This window comes from Eucalyptus grandis, chromosome 1 (genome assembly GCF_016545825.1).
Source record: "Eucalyptus grandis isolate ANBG69807.140 chromosome 1, ASM1654582v1, whole genome shotgun sequence".
Lineage (NCBI taxonomy): Eukaryota > Viridiplantae > Streptophyta > Magnoliopsida > Myrtales > Myrtaceae > Eucalyptus > Eucalyptus grandis.
Genome location: NC_052612.1, coordinates 44,781,417 through 44,807,449, shown reverse-complemented (window position 1 = coordinate 44,807,449; position 26,033 = coordinate 44,781,417). Strand labels below are relative to the sequence as shown.

The window sequence follows — 26,033 nt, the reverse complement described above, 5'->3', positions numbered from 1 at the left end:
ACTTATATTTCTTTGTTCCCATTTCTGGATTCATTTTTTTTTTTTCAATAAGATTGTAGGAGTTACAAAATCATTCGAAGTAAATGATGAATAATAGAAATATCCTCTACCAAAAGATGATTCAAACATGCAATGTAAATCATTAATTATAAAATTCCATCCCTTATTCATCCATTAAAATATTGCTTCGATTTCTAACAACCTGAAAATAAAACAAACAACAAAATAAAATTTGCAATACATTTATATAGAACTTCAATCTTGAGGTTAGAATTAGACTAGTTGGTTTGAATCTTGGGTGGGTCTTTACTCTCAGAATCATAATCCAGATCTGTTTTTCAGGGTTCTAGTCTGGTTCTCGGATAGAACCGATCTGGTCCAATATTCCTAATTGTTGCTGGCCTTTACACTAGTAAGGCCCCAATGACTTTTGACAAGTTTTGATAATTAAAAGTTATGTGCCGGCTTCAGCCTTGTTAGACAGAAAATACACTGGAATGCTTGACTCAGGCAGTGAGGACTTTTCAATGCGATCGAAATGAGCAAAGACCCCCGGTTGCTTTCGTTTCCCTTGGGACGTGCTTGCCTCGGAAATTTTATTGTAGTAGTTAAGCATTCTACCTGCTCACGCCAAACTAGATTAGTTCTTGCATGATCATGCGTGGTTTGGGTACCTACTCCATCAAAAGAAGTTGTCGCAGTATAAACAAAGGGATGTTGTCACCATGAGATGATGCGGGTCGGAGGTCCTATCCCTTTCACATTGTAAATTGCGGTAAAGAGATTTCGGACGGTGGCAACTGGACCGAATGACCTTAGCGCCGCAGGAGCATGTAATCTAACATTCATTGCATAACCGGGTTTGGCATTCGAAGCCAGGTGGACTTGATGTTCTTGTTCTGAGTGATCTTCATGTGACATCCTCATATTGCTTTTGACAACTCGAGAACCCCAAACCTCTATCTAGTTTATTGTAGCGACTCGAATGGAAAATACGAAAGAATTCGTTAGAAAATCAACTTGGGAATGAGCTCATCGGTCTAACTCTAGGATTGTGCTACACGGGGTGTCGGTTATTAATCTTAGCTTTTTCAGAGACTTTCTTCTTTTAACTAAGAGGTGCATTGTGGATCTTTGGTGGTGGTAAAGGTTATACTTCACCACAATAAGGAGGTTGGGACCTCCATTTCCGACGCCCCGCTTGCTAGGCAACCATAATGAGCTAATGGAATTGCACTTCTCATCTTAACGTGCTGATGCCTACATATGATGCCCACATATCTTAACCCTCCAATTGGAAAGGATTGTTTTCTTCCCCCTTCACTTCAAACATGACAATTTTGGGACTTACCAAAGTCCAATCTTACGAGAAGTCCTCAACTATTATATTTATTGAGATGTGTGAGCCGCCTTTATCTCCTCAGTTTAATGTTGGGGGACATCTCAAAGAGAGGCCAGTGACAATATGCTAATTTACCCCAACATCGGGTAAGCCCTGTCATTTTGCAACTGAGGCGAGAGGACTCCTACTTGTTTCCCTGTAAGTCTTTTAAGGACATGTCAAGGTACGTTTTCAGGGACACTTTCTTCTTCTATTTTTAGGTGTGTTTAGTTACCTCATATCATCACCTTCTGCCCAGGAAAATATAGCGGGAAAAGACGAGGAAAGCTCTCAGAAATCGGGTCAAAATCCGGATCGTGTCTAGTCTCTCCTTTTTTTTTTTTTTTTTCCTTCTGGTCTTTGGCTAGGAGCGGTAGCGGCACGGCCAAAAAACGAAGACCCGATTCCCCTCCAATCCAATCTCAGGAGGACCGGGCCAACGACTTCCCGGCTCGCTCCGTTCCGATTCCCTTCCCTTTCTTCACGCGGATTTTGGAATTTCTCGAGACCACCGGGTCGCGCTCGCGTCCTAAATTCCGCGCAAAAGCCGCCGAATCGGGAGTCAAACCTTTGCTCCTCGCGATTTCTCGGCTCTTCTTCTTCTTCTTCTTCTTTCTCCTCCTTCTCCGACTTCGATTCCTCTCCTCCTCCTCGTCCGTCGGCAAATCCTCGGTCCCTCTTTTCCGGTCCGGGGGAGCTCGCCGATATTCCCGATGGGGACGCCGGAGTTTCCCGATCTGGGGAAGCACTGCACCGTCGACGACTGCAAGCTGATCGATTTCCTCCCCTTCACTTGCGATCGCTGCAATCAGGTCTCCTCTCTCTCTCTCTCTTTTTTTTTTTTTTTTTTTTTTTTTTTTTTGGGAGGGCTACGCGTTTGGTTGGGAATTGCGTCCGTACGAGTTATCTGGTTCTTTGGTTTAGGATTCGGATGCTCCTTAGCTCAAGATCGTCTCTTGTCTTGATCTTTGTCTTGATTACGGTGCGTGGGGGCGAAGGGGGACGACGTGACGGCGATAGCGAAATTGCTGGAGCTCGATGTTGGGCCGCTTTTGATTCGTTCATGAGTAGGAGCGTTGGGTCGAACTGCTAAACCTATCGCACTGGGTGTGGTTTGCTGTACCAAATGGAATATGCGAAGAGGAATCGGCTTCGTGCACGTCGAAGTTAATTTTGGGAGTATGAACAGCTGCCTGCATATGTAATATTCGAGGATCTGCATCTGGGCACGAAAAGGCTGTTAAAGAGTGAAAGGGAAAGTTGGGATGAATCTAATACCTACGTAGGAAAAGGAACATAGAATGGTGTTTAACGGGAATGTGAGTGCACAGTGAATTCGCTCGATTCTGGGGACAGCTAGGTGCCTGCGTGTCGAATTGGTTCAGGGGAAGTGGGCACTTCTTAGTCATAGATGAAGATGACTCTGGAATTAAAACGCTGAAGTGGAATAAATGAAACATTATGTGTTGAGCAATGTGTTTTTATTCATATATTTCTCATGAGTGAACTATTTGTTTTTATAGCTATTAACATGTGAATGTCGACCATTTGAGGTAGAACTGACCCGAGTGGGGTAACTAGCTAGACGTCGATATATAGATGATAGGTGCATCTGGCGTGAGATATTATGTGCATGTCAAGATTCTCTGGAATCAGACAAGTTACCATGGTGTAGCCATTAAGGTCCTCTGCTCACTAGATATTTGCTCTTAAGTCTAGCGGAATGTAATATGTGTTTCTTTCTCGTTTTCTGTTTTCCTCTTCGAATTAGTCACTAAAAACAAGATAAGTCCCCCTCTTCCGATTATTGCTTACCAGTTGTGTGGTTTTCGTATCTGGCCACGTTTATCACTTCTTTCAGCTTGATGCATTCATCTGATTTATGAAAATACATATGGCTGTAGGTATTCTGTCTGGAGCACCGGAGCTACATCAAACATCGATGTCCAAAAGCTGACAAGAAAGATGTTACAGTTGTTATCTGTCCACTCTGCGCAAAAGGTGTCCGGCTTAATCCCGATGAAGACCCAAATATTACTTGGGAGTCCCACGTTAATATAGAGTGTGACCCCTCAAATTATGACAAAGTCACAAAGAAGAGAAAATGCCCTGTACCTGGTTGCAGGGAGATCCTCACATTTTCAAACACAATTAAGTGCAAAGACTGCACTCTGGATCACTGCTTGAAGCACCGGTTTGGTCTAGACCACAATTGTGCAGGTCCAAAAAAGCCAGACGCTACTTTCCCCTTTGTCAATTTTTTGAACAGGAGCAAAAAGGAAGTGTCAAAATCAAGTGGATCTCCAGCAACATCTTCCAAGTGGTCAGCGAGATTTCTGAATGCTGCTTCAACAGTTCGAGCCTCAACAGAAGCAGGCATGGCAAAATTGAGTAACGAATTAAACCGAACATTGCAAATTGCGAAGGATGGGGTGGGGCAGAGTGGCAGCAGCGTTAGCAGTGCTGGTAGTGGAAGTGGAAGTAGGCAGCTAGAGGAGTGCCCACAGTGTGGTGCAAAGTTTTCATCCGTCACATCTCTCATAGAGCATGTGGAAAAGGTCCACGAGAGCAGCGGTAACCGTGCCCCTGTTCGAAAGGTTACGATTGACGTATGCCCCAAGTGCAGTAGAGGATTTCGTGATCCCATTTCTCTTGTGGAACATGTTGAGAGGGATCATGGTGGTACTTCAACAGCTTAGCTATACTTTGTGACGTTACAAAGGCAACATGTCTAATGAGAGATCTTGGGAAGTTATTCTTTTGTCAAATTTTTAAATTATCAGCAAATGTTCAGTTTGTGAATGCGTCGGACCTATTTGTCTGAGGCCTCATTTGTGACTCTTCTGCAAGTGCACTGTTAATTGTGAGGGGCCGTGCAAGAGGAAAGGTGGAGGAGTGGGAAATTAGATAGAATTTTGAGCTTTTTGATTGTGAACCACTCTCTGTTAGTTATGCAAACAACTATTTGATGTGGCTTTCCCTTCATTGATGTTTTTTCTGTCCGATGAGGAAATGGAGAGAGAGAAGCATGCCAATGCAGTTTCGCTGGGAAACAATATTACCCCAGATTCTGTCAAATAGCGCCCTACTCAAATGTTGCTATTTCTAGTATATGGCGATTTTACTCATGATACGTGAATATTCTGACAATCGAAGTTTGGCTTAAGAGGTATGTTTGGGTACTTGTTAACGTGATCACTTTATTTCTATGCAATATAAGCTTCCAAGCATCTCGTTCGTCTGTGATAGAATGCTGCCTTGACAATACTTTCAATCATATCGGAAGAGAAGTTTCTGGACCATGTCATCTCAATTTTCCATTAGAAATGCACATTCTTCTCCTCACAAATCTCAAATGTAGAGCAACATTGACATTTACATATGCATTTTTACTGATGCTTCTAAACTTATTGCAGATGTCGACTCAGCATGCCCTTTCAGCTCAGCACCTTAGATTTGTCACATACTTTAGGAAAACAGTGAAATGAGTTCTTGTAGCTGTTAGAATAATTTATGCTGAAATGATTGTTGCTTATGAGTTGGATCATGCTCGTTTTGACCACTCCACTGTCCATCCTTATATTATCACCCCACTTCTCTGCCTGATGATTCAGAGTCTGGATGCACTCAAGTGCTTCCAGTTGTGATAATGGCTTTCATGGCTGGATGACTTTCTCACTCTCAAACTCTTTTCATGGTCATTCACCTTCTTCTTTGGCAATACCTGGCTTGACTTTGCTTTAAGGAGCAGCAAGCAATCAAACCCATCTTGCCTTTTGGAACTCCTTTTGGCTTTGCAAAAGGCGACGGCAGATAATGAGTCAGTGAGTCCAATTCGACTTCGGCCCCGGCTCGCACGAGTTGTGTTGTTAAATGCGCGTACCGTCCGATCGAGGTAGCAGGTGAAATGCAAGGATTTTCTTAATTCTGGTACCAGGCTTTTCAAATGGATTACAGATGAGCAAGCTCCTTATGCAGGGGGTGCCCTTTGTTTTATTTTAGTCAACTCCAGTTTGAATGCGCAAGCTCTTGCCTAATCCACGATGAATTCAAACCTTGGAAAATAAAAAAATTAAACAGATCCTGGATCTCTTTTTTTTTTTATTGATCAAGGCTCTATACAGTTCATCTCCTACCTCACCATGCACAGCATCCCATGCCCTGCATTAAAAGTCGCCATTTCTAGATTGCAACACAAACGTGTGTATGAAAAAGAATCTGAATGCATTGATATGAACTGCATGTTCAAGATTCTCATAATTGAATTCATCTTGTCTTGATCTCCAGAGTTTACTTCATTAGCTGTATGATTTTCCTGTTAAACGTATAAAATTTTTATGGAAAAAATATAATTTAGAACCTTACTGTGGCAGTGCTCACAATTTCAACATTTTGAATTCCCCTTTTGACCAAAAAAAAAAAAAAAAATTCCCTCAAAAAATATTTTTTCCAATAACAAGAAAAATACTCTGCTGGCCTTCGAATTTCCATTTTGATAAAAAAAAGAAGAAGGTATTTATGTACATTTATATTCCGGCAAATTTTATATTTAAGGATGTGTTTAGATAAATTTTTACTTTTCCCTTTTAATCTAATTCAAATGTTGTGAAAGACGCATTTTCGATTCCAAGATTTTCTTTATCGTACAAATTTTGATACATGAACTCATTAAAATTTATTTTCTTTGATTTTTGTTTATAATTTTGGGTCATATTGAATTTTGCCGTGGAGAAACAAAAAAGTTGGCCGAAGTTCATAAACCAAATGACGTCAGGCGTTGGCGCGTTGTCCAGCTGTCAACTCTCAACTGCCAAGACAGCACACCGCGACCACGACCGCGGCATCGTTCCCGCGAAAACCTGCCGTTAATTCAAACGTACAGAATATTCACAATAACCCCAAAAATGACAAAACTAAAAAAAGATTGATTTATTTTTTTGGGGGCGGAAGAAAAAAAGAAATCGAAGAAACAAAATCATCAGCTGTGGTGGCCTTCCACAATGATGTCGTGTGAGGCCCACACATGTCGAAACCGTTGAATGCGTTTTATAGGCATTTTTCAAGCGCTTCGGCAGGCGCCCGTTCGAATCAAGATAGGAAGAGAGAGAAAGACAGAGAGAGTTTTGCGGGTGCCACATTCCGCCATCGCGGAGGAAATTTGCAATTTTGATCTCTTGGGTTCCGAGGATTTCCTGCCCTCTCCCCCTGCTCTTTCAGTGATTTCCGAGGTATCCTTCTCCTTTTCTCTCTCTCTCTCTCTCTCTCTCTGCCTCTGTTTCTCTCTCTTTTTCTTGTTTCAATTACGCACCCACGTTCGATCACCCTTTAATTTTTTGTTTGTCATTTCCTTTTTTCCGATGACAATCTTGTTCGTGTCTCAATGCGCTGTCTCGCCGTGTTCTTGGTCGGTGTGATCCTATGTCGAGCTTCGTTTGCTCGTGCATTTCGCCGAAATCTGGGGACCTTCAAGCTCGAATGGGTTCATTAATTGATGGGTTCTTTTGTTGTTGTTGTTGTTGTTGTTGGTTTTTCTGATTTTGGAAATTCGTGTGTCGGCATTTGTTAGGGGTTAGCTAGAAGTGACCCTTAGATTGATGATCGTTTGCAGGCTGCTCGTCGAACCGAAGAGGTTACGCGTTCCGTCTCGCCGCAGCCCTTTCTTTCCCTTCTTGCGTGCCGACCGTATAAGCTCTGACATTGGTTCCGCAAGGGGAAGAAGGGTTGTGTGGGGACCGAAATTTTCTTTGAGATTTCCAGCAGCGATTGCGCGGGGATTTTGAACAACATGAGTGTTGTTTCGGGCGTGATCTCCAGGCAAGTTTTGCCTGTTTGTGGCAGTCTTTGTTTCTTCTGCCCAGCGATGAGGGCAAGGTCTAGACAGCCTGTGAAGAGGTACAAGAAGCTTATTTCCGATATATTCCCGAAAAACCAGGTTAGTGATCTTTCAAGCTTGGTTTGCACTTTTCATATTATGGGCGTCAGCAAGTGATGGTTTTGCAATTTATTTGCTGATTAAGACTTAAAATGAAGCTCGCTGGGCTTGCTCAAATGGATGCGTACATGGGTTTTGGGACGACATAAAACTTTCAAATTCAGTTGGTGTAGCAAAATTAGCAAAATTCTCTTTTTCGATCAAGCTTCTGGTTAGCATCACAGCAAAGGGCTTTTTAATTATTATTCCATTTTCTCTCTGTATGAGAAAATCATCACAAAGGTCTGGTAAGCAAGAGCAGGGGTCTATAATCACCTAGACAGCACCTATGCTGCTAAGCAAGCTTCAAATTAAGGAACCATAATTTCTGTCAGTTGCTTTACTAGAGGCTATAAACCACGTGCTGTGTGACTCAACTCTTGATTAACATTGGAATCATCATCACCAAGATGAATCTGGAGGAAATAGAAGTGATCTTGTCGCAGATTGCAGATGTCAGGATAAATCATTGAGATAATCTTGAATTATAAGATACCCTAGTCGTAATTGCATCCACTGGGTTGCACATCTATGTTCATTTTTGTGCACAGGCAACGATGAGAGAATGAATGGTTGGAACTGATATTGGGCCTCTTTGCCACAGTAAATACCTTATTGGCCTCTTCTCAAAACAGATATTAGTGGCTCCGTTGATGCAATTCTTCATGTCAGTCCTTTTCAAAATTGAGCATGGTTTCACTGCAACAAGAGGGACTTGCCTCTGGATTGCTCATGTGTATCTTAACACAGTATATATTTAGTACAAAACAAGAGCAGCAAGTGAGGGAATGTTACCTTTTTATATTTTAGAAAACCCAAATCTGTATTAGCAGTCAATATTCTTATTCTGTATCATGCCTTCTTCTATGTACTGTCTAAACGCATGTTACTTCGTATTATGACAGGATGAAGAGCCAAATGACCGGAAAATTGGGAAACTGTGTGAATATGCTGCTAAAAATCCTTTGCGTATACCAAAGGTACTGTTGTGGGATTGATAATGTCCTGATTTGCATTCTTATTTATGCTCAACTATGCTGAAAATAACTGGGCCACAATGTAGAACCATATATCCATTCAGCATTGTTGATCGCTTGGTTCACTTGATTGGATCAAGTTTTTGGTTGACTAATATCTGGTTGAATTGCATCTTTGACAAGTTTATTTTGTTGTAGAAGAGCTTTGCGCTTTGAATATTGAAGTTTGTTTGATACTTTAATGGAAATTCTGTAGCTTGTTATGGAACCTCTTGTATCAATTGCTCTACCAATTGTATGCAGCAAAAGAATTAGAAAATTTTTAATTATTTTTTCTGGAGAGCTAGATGGTCATTTTGAACAAGCCTATGATTTGGCATGGACTTTTTCAAAATTAGAGCGTGGAAGCAGGAATACGGTTTGCAATCAAGGGTGGAGGGTAATTCTTTTGAGCCAAAAAAAAAAAAAAAAAAAAAACCAAAAAGATTGGAGGGTAATCTGAAGCTTCTGATGTTCCAAAATTTTTGTCCAGTGGAGCTGTGAAACTGAAAACTATGTTGACAAAGGGATTCGAGATTGATGTTCATAGGTATATATGCCTCTGAAAAACTCACATTGAAATTAGACATTGCAGCTAAGGTGGCCTTTGATCAGAAAATATCAGGGCAGATGTAACCAATGAGAGATTTGGAATTGTTTGACAAAAAATGGGTAGAGCAATGACTCGTGAAAAATGCCATAATCTTTCAGCTAGAAGAAGCTTTAACTCTGGATCGGGGTGCTAAATTGAACTCTCAGATGTAATTAATGTGCTGAGGTAATTTGGCTGCTGATTCTTGGAATTGGGTTCTGCTTCTGTTGTTGCAAAGATAATCAAATCAAGTGGTGTCACTGTGGACAATGTCAAAAAGTTGATCTTGCTAGTGTAATGGCTAAAGCCTGTAATTCTATGGTTCCCGTACATAGGAGAGTTAATGGGTTTGGTTTCATCTCTGTGTTTGTGAAAACTTAATGATATTCTCAGCCCTCAGCAAATGGCTAATTTTTAGGGACCACTTGACAATCAATGACTATTTTCATTCCTGTGCACTCTAATTTGTTGAGGTGCCAAGCATGCTGACTTGTGTGGGAAAGGGAGAGCTCTAGAAAGATGATGCCATGCTCCCTCTCTTTATCTTTTAGAAGATAACTGTATCACATAGGAAACTGAAGGTCTAGATGCTTGTTGGCCCGCATTCTGGGGAATTGCCAGGTTTTAGCATGGCTAAGGATAGAGAAAGTGCAAAGGTCATTGTTGACTGACATTGGTTTTTCCAGACAGCCATGCTGTATCAATCTCAAGGAATAAGCACAATATTTTTTCAAAGTCAAACCGTCTCATCGGAAAACCTACAATTGCATCAGTTGAGTTTTTAAAACCACAGGCACCATTGATATGCAAATATGTCTGAAATATTTTCGTGATTGAAATGGCAAATTTGTTATTAGACCTATTAGATCAATGAATTTAAAGAAACAAGGGCTGACTCACTTGGTGGGGGCCATTCTTTTTGAGGTGTTGTGTCTAAGTTCAGGTCTCTCCATCCCTTTGTCTGCACTATATATGAAAATATCCCATTGACGATTTGGAAAGAAATGAAATATTGTAGAATGATTCTTCAGACCTCAGGTTGGTCATTTTAGGTTACTGAAGTAAACTTTGTGCAGGATAATTAATTAAAATTTGAAGGCGCCTCTCATAATTTTTGGCTCATCATGTATGCTTCATTTGGATATTGTTCGAAATCTTTTTCTTTTAATGTGTGGAATAACAAATTTCCTATGGAATTTATTCTCCTTGTTAATTTTATTTGTCTTCGGCTGACAGGAAAAGTTATATTTTGCTTACTGTTTATGTGTTTCTGTTGATTGGTTTGTAGTACAAGGCTTACAAGTTCGTTTAGAAAATGCTAGACTTTATGGTTTGCCTTTTCATCTTGGTGATAGTTGCTTATTCTGAACAGATCACGAGCACACTTGAACAAAGATGTTACAAGGAGTTGAGAACTGAAAATTTTCGATCTGCCAAGATTGTCATGTGTATCTACAGGAAATTGCTAGTTTCTTGTAAGGATCAGATGTGAGTTTGCCTTCCCTCAATACATATCCGTTCTCTCTGTATGGCATTCATATACATCACTCAGTAATAATATCTTAGTATAGGTTTCAAGTACCTATAGCAGGGGCAGATTATCTGACTGTCCTTAAAATTATTGTTTTAGTTGTGGCCCTCCTACTGGGAACAGTTCTCTGCAAAAAATTTGTTGGTTTGATTTTTGTATTTGATTTGAGAGTACCATAATGGAAGTAGGTGAAACTATTGAGTTCTATGGTGGGGAACTCTATCATGCTTGTGCAGCTGAGTGTCAGGGAAAACATTTACAGAAGGCATAATATATACGCAGAATGGACTCTGGCATTTCCTACACAAAAACACTGGATCTGTTAACTTATCTAGTGGCAAAAAGATTTTTTTTTTCCTTAAAATAGTGGTTTTGTGGCTCGACTAGTACTTAATAGTTGCAACTTAGGGTTTTGTTAGTACAGTGTAAGTTTCAGCAAATACTGTTATGTATTTTAAAGAGACAGCAAGATAAAGAGGCATTTCTCCGATTGACTTATTCAACTGTGAAATCTAGTCATAGTGTTTATGTTGGGCTACTTGGAACCTTTTACAACAAATGATAACATTCACGCATAATACTCTTCGGCATTGATTTTCAAACTTGGAATAAAAGCTTTCAAATGATTCTAAAGCAATTAAAGTCTATGGATGTGCTCCATAGTGATTTGCTTTCCACTTATTGCCTCTTATTATATTTAGCTCAAAGGAATGGCTTGTACCGGCATATCTCACGTGGCCTTTTTCCCCATCTCCTCATCAGGAAATAGGCAGAGCCACTTGTCTTATGTCCATTGACTATGTGTGTGTTGTCTAACCTTAAACTTATGTTACAGGCCTCTGTTTGCAAGTAGTCTACTAAGCATAATTAGCACTTTGCTGGATCAAACAAGACAGGATGAGATGCAACTAATAGGATGTCAGAACCTTTTTGACTTTGTAAATAATCAAGTGAGTTCTAATGGTGGATATGTATACTTTAGATTGTGAATTTTACTTGTTGAGGTTTTCATGTGAATGTCCAAGTTTTTCTAAAAATTAATTTGATTTTGTAGGGGGATGGCACCTACATGTTTAACTTAGAAGGCTTTATTCCGAAGCTCTGTCAATTAGCTCAAGAACTTGGCCAAGACGAGAGAGCACAGCATTTACGCGCAGCTGGTCTACAGGCACTTTCTTCCATGGTATGTTCTTTTGTCCCAGTCACTAGTATACCCTTAAAGTTTCATTTGACCTTATATATTTGTGGATAGAAATAGCTAATGAGAATAAAGATACCGGTAGTTGTAATTCTGTTCGCTACGTAAACATGGGCACAGCTCTCTCCCCTTCTCTCTCTGCTCTCTCCAACCCCCCCCTTCCCCCTGTGAAAAAATAAATAAATTGGGTTTAGTCATCAGTAGAACTTGGTTACAAAGCTATTCCTCAAGCAGAAGTTGATCAGATAGTGTCATGCCATTAGCTCCCTTTTACTAAACTTGAAGCTCTCTTTTGGGAGAATATAAAGTGGCGAGGGACCATTTAATGTCATTTCAGTCTCCAAGAACTCTAGAAAAGCACTCCCTTTACCTTTGAATTGGTTTTATTATTGCATGAAGAAGATACTCTTGCGCTGTGAAGGCAATGTGCATCCCCATATCTTTGAATTGTCTGGTGGTGGCTTGTTTGAGACAGTGACACCTTGCATTGTGGGTCCATAGCCTCTGGAACTTCCCATTTCTCTGGCTGGTGAATCAAAGATGGTGGGAGAAAGTGAAGATTTGTAACATGAGACCCTACTTCTGCATAGATTTGGAGTGAAAATGTTGTATGATCTGCAAGTAGGTAGGACCCACTCCATATAGACAAATGGAGTGCTTTTTGATGATTTGGCCCAACTGATAGCAATTTTATGGACCATGAAATTGGCCTTGAATCAAGTCACTTTGAAAAATGTTATTCTGATTCATGTCTGCAAAGGAAGAATGTGGTTTGGGATTGAACTGAGAGGGACATGGTTTGCACTTTTTGAGCTGTAACTATTATTGTAGTCTATGGAGGAAATAGCAAGTAACCCATAGTCTATTGGGGTAATTTGAGGATAGTGTAGACTGACAAGGAGAGTGAGTTGGTTGGTATTTGTACCTAGCTGTGAGATGTGATACCTGTGGGATAATCTGGAGCAATGTTCAATTAGATTTGTAAAATATATGAATGCTTGATCTGCTTGTAAGGTATGATATTTTATTTTGGACTAACAGGGGATGTTTAGCTTGTAGTGGGAGTTGCATTGTATGCATTCTTAAAGTCTGAGTAATTACCTTGCTATTCATTGGTTTAATGACCATTCAAGTATTACCTTGTGATCTGTGCTGAAGCACTAAGCCTGATGATTCTTGTGCAGATCTGGTTCATGGGTGAATATTCACATTTTTCAGGCGAGTTTGACAATGTGAGTATATTGAAGTGCTTTTTCTTGACTGTTGCCTGAAGAATTTAGCAGATTCTCATTAGAATTCCACATTTTTCAGCATCTGCTTGAAGTTCATGTCTTGATGATAGGATTTTCCTTCAGTTTTTTTATTTTTTTTGCCCCTCCCACGCTCTTATTCTAGTAAACAGAAGTCTTGCTTATGTAGAACCCTTTACGTATTTTGTACCTTAAAGCATCATGCCAAACTTTAGATCACAACTGATGCTAACAAAAGCTTTGGATCACAGTTTGCACATCATTGCACAGCTTTGTACCTTACAACATCAAGCCTAACTATGCCCCTTAAAACTGACCCACAATATTTCTTTTTTCATTAAATGTCAATATTGTCCCTCATTCTACACATTGCAACTAAAGCCTTGGATCGAACTATGCTGACTGGCAAATGTTGATCCTCAAAGGTTTATTTCTGTTGGAGCATTTGATCACTATGGTTTAAATACAAAATCTTCTTAGCATCTTTGCTATATTGCAAATAACAACCGGCAATTTTAACTACAAACCTGCAAGTCTGTTGCCACTATTGATTTACCTTTACTTTTCCCTTTCACTATTAAGGTGGTCTCTGTGGTCTTGGAAAATTATGGGCATGCTAAGAAAGTCTCTGAAGACCCTAACAAGCAAGGTTCTGAGAATCGTTGGGTACAAGAAGTGCTAAAACATGAAGGTCATGTCTCTGCATCACCAGAAGTCACAATGAGGGTTCCTTCTTGGAAGAAACTTGTTAATGACAAGGGAGAAGTAAATGCAACAGTGTAAGTTCTCACGAAATGAAATTGAATTATGCATTTGCTTTTGCTGTAGTTTGTAATCAATAACTGTCTAATAACTGTCTAGAATTTTACTTCTCCTTTTTATGCCAATAGGGATGCAAAGAACCCTTGCTTTTGGTCCCGTGTTTGTGTTCATAACATGGCCAAGCTAGCCAAGGAGGCAACCACAATCCGGCGAGTATTAGAATCATTCTTCCGTTATTTTGATAATGGAAATTTATGGTCTTCAGAACATGGTCTTGCCTTTCCTGTCCTGAAGGACATGCAACTTTTGATGGAGAGTTCTGGTAATTGGATCTATTAATTGCTGTGGCAGCCCATTGCCAGAGATTTTTGCCAATCTGGAAACTTAATTGTTCGTTCATGACAGATCCTGTTTTTACTGTTCCTCACAGGTCAAAGTACCCACTTTTTGCTGTCCATACTAATCAAGCATCTTGATCACCGAAATGTCCTTAAACAGCCCAGTATGCAGATTGACATTGTTGAGGTGACAACCTTCCTGGCTCAGCATGCAAAGGTCGAACCCTCAGTAGCCATCATAGGTGCTGTAAGTGATGTCATGAGGCATCTGAGGAAAAGCATACACTGCTCGCTTGATGATGCTAATCTGGGAGAAGATGTAATTAAATGGAACAGAAAATTCCAAGAGGTCGTGGATGAGTGTCTGGTCCAGCTGTCTCTTAAGGTTCTATTCTCTAACTTTTGCACCCTCTGTTGGTCAAGTTTTTTTGCTTGTGAGGCTTGCATTCCATTCATCACTTTTCTTTCTCAGCTAATGCTTATTGATCTGTTTTGTGTGCTATTCGCGATACTTTTATGGCTTTTTCCTGGACAAATAGTGATGAATTCTGTACATGATGTTGGGTAATAGACTGCATTGACATTATGACAGGTTGGAGATGCAGGTCCAATACTTGACGTTATGGCTGTCATGCTGGAGAATATATCCACCATTACAGTTATAGCCAGAACAACAATTTCTGCTGTTTATCGCACTGCCCAAATTGTTGCTTCTCTACCAAATTTGACTTATCAAAATAAGGCAAGAAGTTAAGTCCAAGTATTTTCATTATTATGTCTTTGCCGATTTCATCTTGAAAAATGACGTTTACTTCCTCTTCTTTTAGGCATTCCCAGAGGCTCTATTCCATCAATTACTGCCAGCTATGGTGCATCCAGACCATGAAACAAGAGTTGCCGCCCACCGCATCTTTTCAGTTGTTCTTGTTCCATCTTCAGTTTGCCCCTGTCCATCTTCTGTTATTTCTGAGTCCAAGAAGGGGCAGGACCTTCCTAGGACGCTTTCGAGAACTGTCTCAGTATTTTCATCTTCTGCTGCCCTTTTTGAGAAGCTAAGAAATGAGAAGATTCTGTCGAGAGATCATGCTCCTCAGGATGATAAAGAGAACAGTGAGGGGGATACAAGAAATGACAACATTGGGATGCTGAGCAGATTGAAGTCAACATACAGTCGAGCATACAGCAGCAGAAATCCTTCTGTACTACTGAATACAGATAGCAATCCCGTGAGCAAGTTAAATAAGGAACTGGTGAGTCTCAGAGATGCATCTGTCAGTTCTAATGTCATTTTTGTTCAAGGGTGGCTTCCTAATGCCAATTTATTGACACATGAAAATTCTGAAGCTAGGAAACTCAAGTTTGTGCTCTTATCCAATCAATCATAGGCTGATGCTAAATGACATGTCTCAGCCACCCCATCTTTTGTTTCACTGACGCTTTCATGTTGCTGCTTTATGATGCAGAAATATTTTTATGTGTAATAAATGGTCTTCTCCTTGAACATGAATTGGACCACTTTGTCAATATGTTGTTAGACGACTATGATCTTATTTAGCATTGTTTTCTCTTGCGTGCAATTCTTACTTTTAACTAGGGAGGAAATGGTATTTTCTCGTATATCAATTTGGTCATTTTTGCATGGTAAAGAATATTTTCCTTTAGGTGTAGTAATACATATTTCTTATACGCATGAGATGATAGTGGGCGTGATGAATTTCCTAGGAAACTCAAGTTTGTGCTCTTATCCAATCAATCTTAGGCTGATGCTAAATGACATGTCTCAGCCACCCCATCTTTTGTTTCACTGACGCTTTCATGTCGCCGCTTTATGATGCAGAAATATTTTTATGTGTAATAAATGGTCTTCTACTTGAATGTGAATCGGACCACTTTGTCAATATGTTGTTAGACGACTATGATCTTATTTAGCACTGTTTTCTCTTGCATGCAATTCTTACTTTTAACTGGGGATGGAAATGGTATTTTCTCATATATCAATTTGGTCATTTTTGCATGGTAAAGAATATTTTCCTTCAGGTGTAGTAATACATATTTGTTATACGCATGAGATGACAGTTGTTAAGTTTTTTGGACTTCAGGAGGCTGTTCCTCTCAGGTTGAGTAGCCGCCAGATCACTCTGTTACTTTCATCCATTTGGGCACAGTCTATTTCCCCAGCAAACATGCCTGAAAATTTTGAAGCTATTGCGCACACATACAGCCTTGTATTACTGTTTTCTAGAGCCAAGGTATCATTTAAGTCCAGTTCTCAAGATTGTATAGCGCTGCATGTCATGCAAATGCATTCCTTCTCATCATGTCTGTTCATGTTGTCACACCATCGAAAGAAATACTGCAGTTCAGTTCCAGGAGGATCTACACAACCAGCCCCACATAATGGCAAAAGACTTTCCCTGTAGTGCGGTTGTTCTCCATGGCAAAAGACTTAGATGTTGTTTTTACCAGTTTCACAATATCAGAATGTGGTGTTACTAAGTTGGATTGTGTAATCTGGCTGTCAAAAAAAATTTCTTTGTTTATCTGAATGCTACCTTGTAAGGATTCCTCGTTAAAAGGATGTCTAGAAAGATACTCAGAAAAAGGGAAGTGTGGCATTCTTAACATGATGAGTGCGATTTGGACCATAAATTTCTGGTCATTCACTCTAGGAGTAATTCAGCTTTTATTACTTTTTTCTTTTGGGACATTAGGGGCAGTCTTAGGATATTTGGACATGGCAAACAAATTGAGTCAGGTTTTGTTCCACATCAGGCACCTTTGGCTCTGTAATGTCTGATTGAAATAAATTTGGTCATTGGGTCATGCTCGACACATAATAAACTTAGCCTTAACAGATCGGTAATGCGGTTGCATACTTTCATACTTTGTGATGAAAGATTTCATGTACAATGCCAGTCAATGTAAATGCTTGTATTTTAGTACTTGGATGGCAATATTTCAACGAATAAAATTTATAGACTCAGTTCCTGAATATTTTGTCTTGCTTGCAGAATTCCAGCAATGAGGCGCTGGTTCGAAGTTTCCAGCTTGCCTTTTCCTTGCGTGATATTTCTCTCAAAGAAGGAGGTCATCTACTAAACTTTTATCTTATGCATTATTCATGGTTTTACCGGACAAGGATTGATATTTCTTTTCCTTTGTGATGACAAACAGTTTTTATGTGCCTAGTACTGTGAATGATTGTTCTTGCAATTGCTGATGTCAAATAAAGGGACTAGTAATGCTCAGATAGACTCTATATTTCAACTAAATAGTAACATGTAATGTCTCTCAGCAGAACCATCAATGAAGCTATAGAAAATTTTGCTTCGTAGGTTCTCTTTAGCATGCAAGAGTTGTTTTGTTTGATTTACTTAATTATAAAGTTTTCCAGCGGTTTAAACTGCTGGAAAATATTTCGTGACTTGCTGTGGCTTTGCTAGCTTTGATATCGTAGAATGCTGTTGATTTTCCCATGCCTTACCATGATAAGATTCTAGAATTACTTGATGTCAATTTGATTTGAGAATTGGGTCCCTATGAGGCTGATCGTCTCTTCATTACGGGACTGGAAATGCCATAGTTTCGGGTCCCATAACTTCTTTGATTTCTATGTTTAAAACTGATCATTTCTGTCTGAGCCAACTAATTTCACTTTGCATCAATTTAAAATTCTTATTCTTTGTTTCCTGAATTGAAAAACTGTAGATGTCTCTGTGCCTATGCTGCGATGATAATAATCATGGTAATCAGGAGGTTCTTTTGCTTTCTTCAGGTCAATAATTTGGAAAAGAACGAAAAAGGATTCTTTTGTCCATGTTCCGTATATAAATGAAAGAGAAGTTAAAATACCACAGTAATGGCTTCCTGTAACTTTTACTAATCACAAAGATGCAGACATGGATTATGCCATTCTAAAATGTTGGATTTGAATGGGCTTTACTTCTAGTAAAACACCTGCTGTATCTCAATTTAGGTCTGGCTCAGATTCTTCATTCTGCAGGACCATTGCCACCATCACGTCGGAGGTCCCTTTTCACGCTGTCCACTTCAATGATCATATTCTCTTCAATAGCTTATGGAATTGTTCCACTTGTTCATTGTGCCAAGATAGCACTAACAGAAAGAACGGTGCGAGTTTTATTTCAACCTCTCGATAATCTTTATCTTGCAAGGAATTTTTTATGCAAAATGAATTTAATACCTTCAATCACATATCACACTCTTATTGTGTAAATACTGGAGCCTTTGTTATTTCATAAAGAGATTCTTTCCATTTTCCTCGAAGTGTCCAGTCAATCTGTCAGTAACAAATAAACTTTATTAGGTCTAATAATCTTTTTGTGCTGGAAATCAGGCTGATCCATTTCTGAAGTTAGTTGAAGATCGCAAGTTACAGGCTGTAGACACCGGATCTAGACATCAAATGAATGTTTATGGATCGACAGAAGATGATGCCGCTGCCTTAAAATCTCTCTCTCACATTCAGTTCACAGAGGATCAAAGAAGGGAATCCTGTGCTTCTGTAATTTTGAAGACTTTGGGCAGCTTGCTGGAAGTAACTTCTGGATGTCCTTTATCACCTGAATGTTAATAGATGCATTGCATATTGAATTTGACATGTTGCTTAAGCTCTGACATCTTTTTTGCAGCCTGAGCTGTCCACCGTTAGGGAGCAACTTCTCAGTGAATTTTTTCCTGATGATGTCTGTCCTCTGGGGTCCCAATCATTCACGGATTCTCCATCCAAAATATATCAGCTTGAATCGAGAATGAGCGAATCTCATGATGATGTAATTCTTGTGGCCAATTTTATTTACTCCCTTTTTAATATAAATGACATTAACATCAATTTCTGTTTTCTTTTCTATCCAACAGCCCCCTCTATTACCTGTGGAAGATGATGCTTTTGCAGATTCATTTGAAAGTCAAACTACACAGAATTTAGAGGACATCGCTGTGGGCGGACCCAATCTCTTGAGCATAGATCAACTTCTAGAATCTGTATGTGATATGTATTATTTCTTAGCTACTAATATGGAATCGACAGTTGCTGATTCTGCAAAGTTTGAGTTTTGAAATAGTTTTTTCCATCCATAATGTTGGTTTGGTTCTCCAATTTTCAGGTACTGGAGACTGCTCATCAAGTAGGGAGATTATCTGTTTCAACTGCCCCAGATGTGCCTTACAAGGAAGTGGCACAGCACTGTGAGGCACTTCTCATTGGAAAGCAGCAGAAAATGTCCAACTTGATGAGCATCCAGCAGAAACATGAAAGCTTGAGGAACTTAACCTTGCAGAAGAATAATGATGTGATGACAGGATCTCATTTCCCTGCGGAGATGGGTACTCAAAATCACAGGGTAAGTGATTCATAACGTAAGCACCATAGTTTGTCTGTATGTGTTTTACGTACCCACCCCTTCCCCTGGTGCCTTCTTTCTCTTTGCCTTGTGTCTTCCTTTCAACGAGAGAGAAGCCACAAGGCAAAGGCATCATATATTAAGCGGAAACGGGCAGCACAACATTGAGGTACTCAATTTTTTGTTCATCAAATGGTGCTACATCCACAGCCTTAGGGTACTTGATTCGGTCAATATAATTTGAGGTCCCCTACCTTTTCTCTGTAGTTTCTGTTAGAAATGCCGGCTTCTAACATATTCAATCGACAAAAAACCATTGCAGGTTGGCAATCCTTTCCTGGATAATGACCATAATGCCAATATGCAGAAACCACCCGTTGGCACCACCGCATTATTGTGTTCGACTGAATACCAGCATAACCCGAGCTTCTTCAGACTACCTGCATCAAGTCCATACGATAACTTCTTAAAAGCTGCAGGTTGCTGATCCTTCGGGAGTGTGAAGACGACATGGTTTAGGATAGGCAGCGCACTGGCATAAAGCTAGTAGTGGTTGGACATAGAGCTCAAAGACTTCCCTGGCGTCGAAGCATTTGTCGCATAGTTATGGTACATACTATCTTCTCGGAATGGAGGAGGAGCTGGTCAAGGTTCAATGATTTTGTCACTCCATACCCAATTCATTCATTCATTAAGTGTTGCCCAGATTGGGGGGGACATTCTCATGATTCCTCTTCCTAGAGTGTTGGTACCACATCTGGGTTCGCGTACATTTCTTCTGTTGAATCCCTTTGATGTATAGATGGGGCCTTCAGTTCTCTCTCTCCTCTCTGCTTGTCTTTCCTTTTCTTTTACGTATTTGGATGGAGAAATCTGCGAAGTTTCGAGGCCTGAAGGCAAATGACACTCTCCTCCAAGATATAACATCTGGAAATCCTTCATACCTTATTTATTAAAAATTTTGAGTGCATCAACTCCATTTGAGTGCCAAGAGCAAGTAGAGTAGCTTTCATTAGGATTGTGCTGAATGTGCGATGGTTCATTCCATTCTCATGGCTAATGCATTGCAGCTTCTTGTCAATGTTGCGCTGATACCATGAATTGCATTCCTGCACCTTCCTAATTCTCCCATCGATACTCATCGTATAACACGAAAAAGCATCGGCTTGTCTCATGCAGCTTATCCAACTTTGTAATCCAAAGTTTTTCTCGCGAAAACTTCTAGATTCTTGAAAATCTCAAAGCTAAACAAATCGACCACTCTCTCTTATTAATCTTTATTTCTAGGCAACTGATGAGGCTTGGTTGGAGTAACTTATTTACGCATAATTAGTTTCGAAAAAAAAAATTGACCTGTGAATTTATTTGGAATTATTGCAAAGACTTTTTGAAGCTCAGAATTTTTAAATTTCATTATAACAGATTCGGAGGGAGCACATTTGAGCCGTTTATTTCGAAAGAAAGAAAGGGAGCCGTACCCTCAGTTGAGAACCTACTGTCCAGATTTTCAATTAAATCTTATCATAAATGAATAACTTCTAAGAACCTGCTAAAAAATAATTAATAAATTTAATATAGGAAGGGCACATTTTATATGGGGTTAGTATAGCATGTGATTAGTGATTTCATTTTAAGTCGAAGTAATTTTCAAGATACTCGCTAACTTTCTAGGTGGAAAAGTAAATACGTAATTAGTATTTTTTTATATTATTCTAAGGTGATTCTAAGTTTCTAACTACGATTAATAACTTTTATGATAGGAAAAAGTGAAATTTCTACATGGTCAGTAATTTTTACAATGCTCGGTAACATTTAACAGGTGTTCATTAATTTTCTTATATATATATATATATATATGAGGCGCCAATAATTTTGATGCTGATTAACGTGGTTAGTAAAGTTTCACTTACTAATAATGTAAAAGCGACTAATGAACCTCATAAGGGAAAAAATAAAAATTCAAAAAATCGGGTCACCCATCGCTTCATGGCAGCGATACACGTGGCAATACCGTAGGAAGGCTCGAGAACTCGAAGCAAAGGCCGGTTCTGGTAAAGCCATCTTTGTTCTTCCCGACATACTCCGGAGCAAAACTTTAGGCGGTCTGTTCTTTAGGTGAGTTGAGAATTTTCATCTTGTAGTGCCCGAGCATGTTCCCTTTTCCTTGTTCATGTGTTTATCGATTTGGGTTTCTTCCTCGGATGTTCCTTTGGCTCGCTTGCAAGCTCTCTGTTTGGGTGTTGTGGGAAAATGCAGAGAAAACTTGGGAAGGTTTTTGGGTTTGGGCTACTCTGTATTTTTTTAACTGGGTGTGTGGGGGAGAGGTCGAAATCGTAGTGGGTTTTACTGAAACGTGTGCGAGGACTTGCTGGGTTGGCTTGCTTTGAGATTGTGGCAGGGATGGTTCGGTAAAGATGAGGAATTTTGGAAATGTAAAAGTGGTGTGCAGCTGTAGGAACTTGGGATATTAGAAAAGAAGAGGCGAAATGAAAGCTGAGGTGAGAGATGGGTCCTCAAAGTGACTCGGACCTGGTTGGGTTATGATCATCTAAAAAGCAGCTCCATCTTGTTCAATGATATGATGATGTCTAGCAATTGGCGTGAGATTGCAGCATAGTTTCTTTAGTTGTAGAATTGCTCTCTGGGTTCATTTTCTTGGGCTGTTTGGGTTCGACTGATGCGTCATTGGTTCGGTTAGTCTGAGGGAGTCTTTGTTTCTACTTGTAAAGTCTGAATCTTATGGAACACTTGTGTTTGAGATCATTGAGATTGCTGCAGCGACAGAGCTAGGCATGCTTAGCACTAGATATCGTAATCAGAATTCTCATGTTAACATCTCAGTTTGGTATCTGTGTTGTCTATCCCTCGCTGTGAAGCTTTTTCGCCTCTTTTTTGTTTAATGCAATTAACAACCTTGATTCTGCCCCTTGTTCGCAATTTTTTTCCTGTCACCCATATGGTTTTCAGGTATGTGCTCAATAGATCGTTTCCATCTAAAAGAGGAAATTAGCTAAAAATGGAGAATGAACGTCCTGAACTCAACCTTCACAGCCTTCTTTATGTATATACATGCTAGGATCACCATCTCTTTTCTCACTCATGTATCTGTGGTTTCTTCTCTTCCATCCCATTTTCTTTTTCAGTTGGAAAAATGTCAGCCACGTACATAATAAGTGCTGTGCTCGGATCATTTGCAATCGCATTTGCAGCTGATCACTTCTTTGCTGACAAGAAGATATTTGGAGGCAAGTGAAAGTTACGATCATCTTTTTTTGACTGCTGTATGTGGATGCATCTCTTGACCAGAAAGTTGTGAATGCGCTGTCTAATTTTTCTTTTCCGCTGTTCTTTTGAGTATTCAGGAACCACACCATCGACCATTGCCAACAAAGAATGGTGGGAAGAGACGGACAAGAAGTTTCAGGCATGGCCTAGGACAGCAGGCCCACCAGTCGTTATGAATCCTATCAGCCGTCAAAACTTCATCGTCAAATCCCGCTCTGAATCTTGAATCTTAATGGTCTTGGATCTCTGCCTTTTGTAACTAATGCTTTGTCAACTAGCGTAGCAAATAGTAACTGGCTTTCGGTGATAGGCATGTCCTGGGTTGAATATTATGTTTTTTTTTTTTTTTTGGTAAGGAGGTTGAATATTATGTTTGTATGAAGTCTTCCCAAAATTTGGTCTATTTGTCTAATAACGCACTATAAGGTGTGTAAGTACCTGTGTTGGTTCAGTTCTAGCACATGCCGTTGGTGTCTGATGCTCAATATCTTTGTGTGACAACACGGACATCAATGTGGATGATGCTATCGATCAGTTTTTCTGCAGAAAAGAGACTTAATCATGAATGTGTCTTTTGGAATCCTACTGTGGACTTGCAAAAAGTCCATGCTTCTAAGCATTTACATTCAGAATCTGTCAGCCAAATTGAAATGTGCAACGAGGGCAAAGGCCACGCATATGTTTTGGCACTCCGAACTCTTTCAACACAAGAAATCCTTCATGTGCATTGAGTATTGTGGTGTATTGGTATTTGGCAGGAAAGTCATAATCAAATCATGATCGCGGTAGCAGACAAAGTGTCACTGCCCAAGAAAACGACATGACCAGAGGTTTTTGGAATGAAGGATAACGATTAATCTATCAAGATTGGGCAGATCTCAAAGCTCGTAATTAGGTTTTCTAATGTATTCTAGAATACTTTTTTGGAGGTAATATTATAAATGTATATTTATGTAATATATGCAGGTAGTTGGTAGGTGGGAATATGTGATCTCCATTAAATTGAGGAGAGATTTACGGCTATGCAGACGTTTATATTTGTATATAAACGGGTTTCCTTCCCTCTTTTTTGAATCATAGTAATATAATTTTTAATGCTTCTCTTTAGAGTTTCTATTTCGAGTTTTTTTGGTGGAAGTGAAATGGTTTCTTTATTTATTTATTTATTATTTATTGTAAAGAAATTAATTATAGCATACCCCCAAATGTTCATATAATTTCCTTTTTTGTTTTGCGGCCCACAACTCTTTCTCACTCAGGCTTGGTTCAAAATATAGCAAAAACATTAGTAGCATTGCAAAAAGCTATGTCGGGATATTTCGATGTTGAAATGATGATAAAAGACACTGTCAAGCATCTAGTTAACAAGCAACGATGGCAACGACGTGTTAAGAGGGCTTTTCCTAATTGGCAGTAGCCAAGGAAATAGTGAGCAAGTGCAGGGGAATCCTGTGGCAGTGAAAATTTTCCTGAGAATCTATAGGTTACGGTGAGATATGGCAATTATTTTACACCATTAGAACTCAGCTACTATCTTAATGCCGTCTTAATTAAAACAATGTTTCGCTTATAGCTCGATATTCTCGTAGAACTATGAGATCGACAACCTTGAACTAATCCAACTGTGATCTCGAACGAGTTTATTCAATCCAGTGGAAATAATCAGGAGCTGGAAGAGATTGGACAGCAGTGCTGGGAGGGAGCTGTGGTTGAGATCTTCTTCGATGATGTTGTGGAAGACTTTGCTCCTGACCTTCAAAATGCACGACCTCATACATGAACTCACCATTTTGGTGGCACAAACCAAACCATTCAACGTGAACATGTGGACGCAGATCTTTCCTCGACAGCTTGGCATAAATCGAATGCTTGTGCCATTTAGCTGGCACGTACCGAATCTTCTTTCTTCCCATAGTTTCTCTCTCCTTTTTGGTGTGCACTGAAGATATGTAGATATATCTGTCCGCCTGTGTCAGCTTTGTTGAATTCCAAAGTTTTGTTTGGTGAGATAAAGATGGATGATGCCATACAATACAAATGATTGCTTATCTGGTGACTTTTAGTCTGTTTCTTTCATAAACAGATGTTCTTGTAAATCAAATTCTTTGAGAAAGAATGGGATGCTATCTGCAAAGAAAAAGTGGTTAGTTTGCTTTTGCAATTTCATTTTATGCTAGTGTTCTGCATAAAAGCTCTCTAATACTCCATCGTTAGTTATGCAAGTGTCGTACATTTTGTCCATTTGTTATTCATCATCCAAGAATGCCTACCTGAACCATGAGCTTGATAAAATTTCATCCTCACCAAAGGCATTTCCAAGCAAGAAATACTTGATTTCTCACTGTGTTTTGTCATCAAGTTCTTTTAGACAAACGAAGAAATCACAGGTTCACAACGGCATCACATGTTCGCTTGATTTAAGTCAAAGCTTGTATGGAACGGGTACATGTTAAGGAACTTATTAAACCCAGCCAAATTTCTTGAGACCAAACAACTTTTCATTTCAAAAAATTTAAAAGTGAATTTTGGATGTGTTTATTTCATGAAAAATTCAAGACTTGAAAATATTTCTAAAAAAATAATTGTTTATTTTGCTTACTAAAATTAATGAATGAAAAATATCTTCTATCACTTATGAAAATAAATATGCATAAATTTTTTTTCGATTAATACGTTGACTAATTTGTGTGCATGGAAAATCACAGCACCCTCTGAAAATTCACATGACAGACCGACACATTTCACGTCTAAGTTGGTGCTCCCGTGCCTCCACATGGGATTCTGCTTCTTTTCATCTGAAAATCTCACTTCCCTCTGCTTTTTTCTTGAACACTTGTCTTCTTGGATTGAGTATAGAATAACATTTATTTGAGGTCCTTTACCAAAAAAAAAAAAACATTTATTTGAGGTTGTGTCGTGTTAATAAGAATACATGAATATGCATTGAAAGTACTAAAACTTATTAGAAAAGTGCTATTGTGTCTGAAAATTTACAAAAAAAAATAAAAATAAATCAAATATTAAAACGTGTTAAATTGGAGCAACTAAGTCATTTTGTTAACACCATCCAATTTAACTAAAGGAAAAACTGACATAGTTTTTTTTTTCTTAAATGACGATGACGTGGTTAAAACATGAAAAATAAGGCTAAAATAACTTTAGTCTAAATATGATTTTTTGATCTAAATACTATTTAAATTAGATTAAAAAAAGAATAAAGGAAAATGGTAAGGGCTGCCGCCGCCCCACCATTGCTGGCCCGATGGTGGTGGATGGCCAGCAAAAAATTACAAGGTTCACCAGGCCTCGTCGACCGTAGGCAAGGGTTGCGGTCCTCACCTAGATC

General features: G+C 39.3%; 3 protein-coding genes across 4 annotated transcripts; all 3 read left to right on the top strand.

Moving 5' to 3' along the window:
• Nucleotides 1-1,617: 1,617 nt before the first annotated feature.
• Nucleotides 1,618-4,366, top strand: LOC104445108 (zinc finger AN1 and C2H2 domain-containing stress-associated protein 16). Its single transcript, XM_010058928.3, has 2 exons — nt 1,618-2,193; nt 3,286-4,366. Exons 1-2 carry the CDS (start codon nt 2,095-2,097, stop codon nt 4,078-4,080), a joined length of 894 nt encoding a protein of 297 aa, XP_010057230.1. The 5' UTR covers nt 1,618-2,094; the 3' UTR covers nt 4,081-4,366.
• A 2,081-nt stretch (nt 4,367-6,447) lies between these two features.
• LOC104445096 (protein SEMI-ROLLED LEAF 2) lies at nt 6,448-20,379 on the top strand. 2 transcript variants are annotated; one of them, XM_010058912.3, is made up of 20 exons: nt 6,448-6,609; nt 6,990-7,313; nt 8,258-8,332; nt 10,333-10,448; nt 11,327-11,441; nt 11,546-11,674; nt 12,874-12,921; nt 13,522-13,718; nt 13,830-14,023; nt 14,132-14,424; nt 14,632-14,781; nt 14,867-15,289; nt 16,139-16,288; nt 17,051-17,126; nt 18,016-18,170; nt 18,397-18,597; nt 18,692-18,832; nt 18,918-19,043; nt 19,166-19,402; nt 19,725-20,379. In XM_010058912.3, exons 2-20 carry the CDS (start codon nt 7,167-7,169, stop codon nt 19,887-19,889), a joined length of 3,138 nt encoding a protein of 1,045 aa, XP_010057214.2. In that variant the 5' UTR covers nt 6,448-6,609; nt 6,990-7,166; the 3' UTR covers nt 19,890-20,379. The 2 variants fall into 2 exon arrangements, with proteins under 2 accessions (XP_010057214.2, XP_010057221.2); XM_010058919.3 differs by having other exon boundaries at nt 6,449-6,609; nt 18,043-18,170.
• Nucleotides 20,380-21,368: 989 nt separating this feature from the next.
• Nucleotides 21,369-23,267, top strand: LOC108960926. The gene is made up of 3 exons (XM_039306493.1): nt 21,369-21,517; nt 22,546-22,647; nt 22,765-23,267. The coding sequence occupies exons 2-3, from the start codon at nt 22,554-22,556 to the stop codon at nt 22,911-22,913; spliced, it is 243 nt and encodes an 80-aa protein (XP_039162427.1). The 5' UTR covers nt 21,369-21,517; nt 22,546-22,553; the 3' UTR covers nt 22,914-23,267.
• Nucleotides 23,268-26,033: the final 2,766 nt, after the last annotated feature.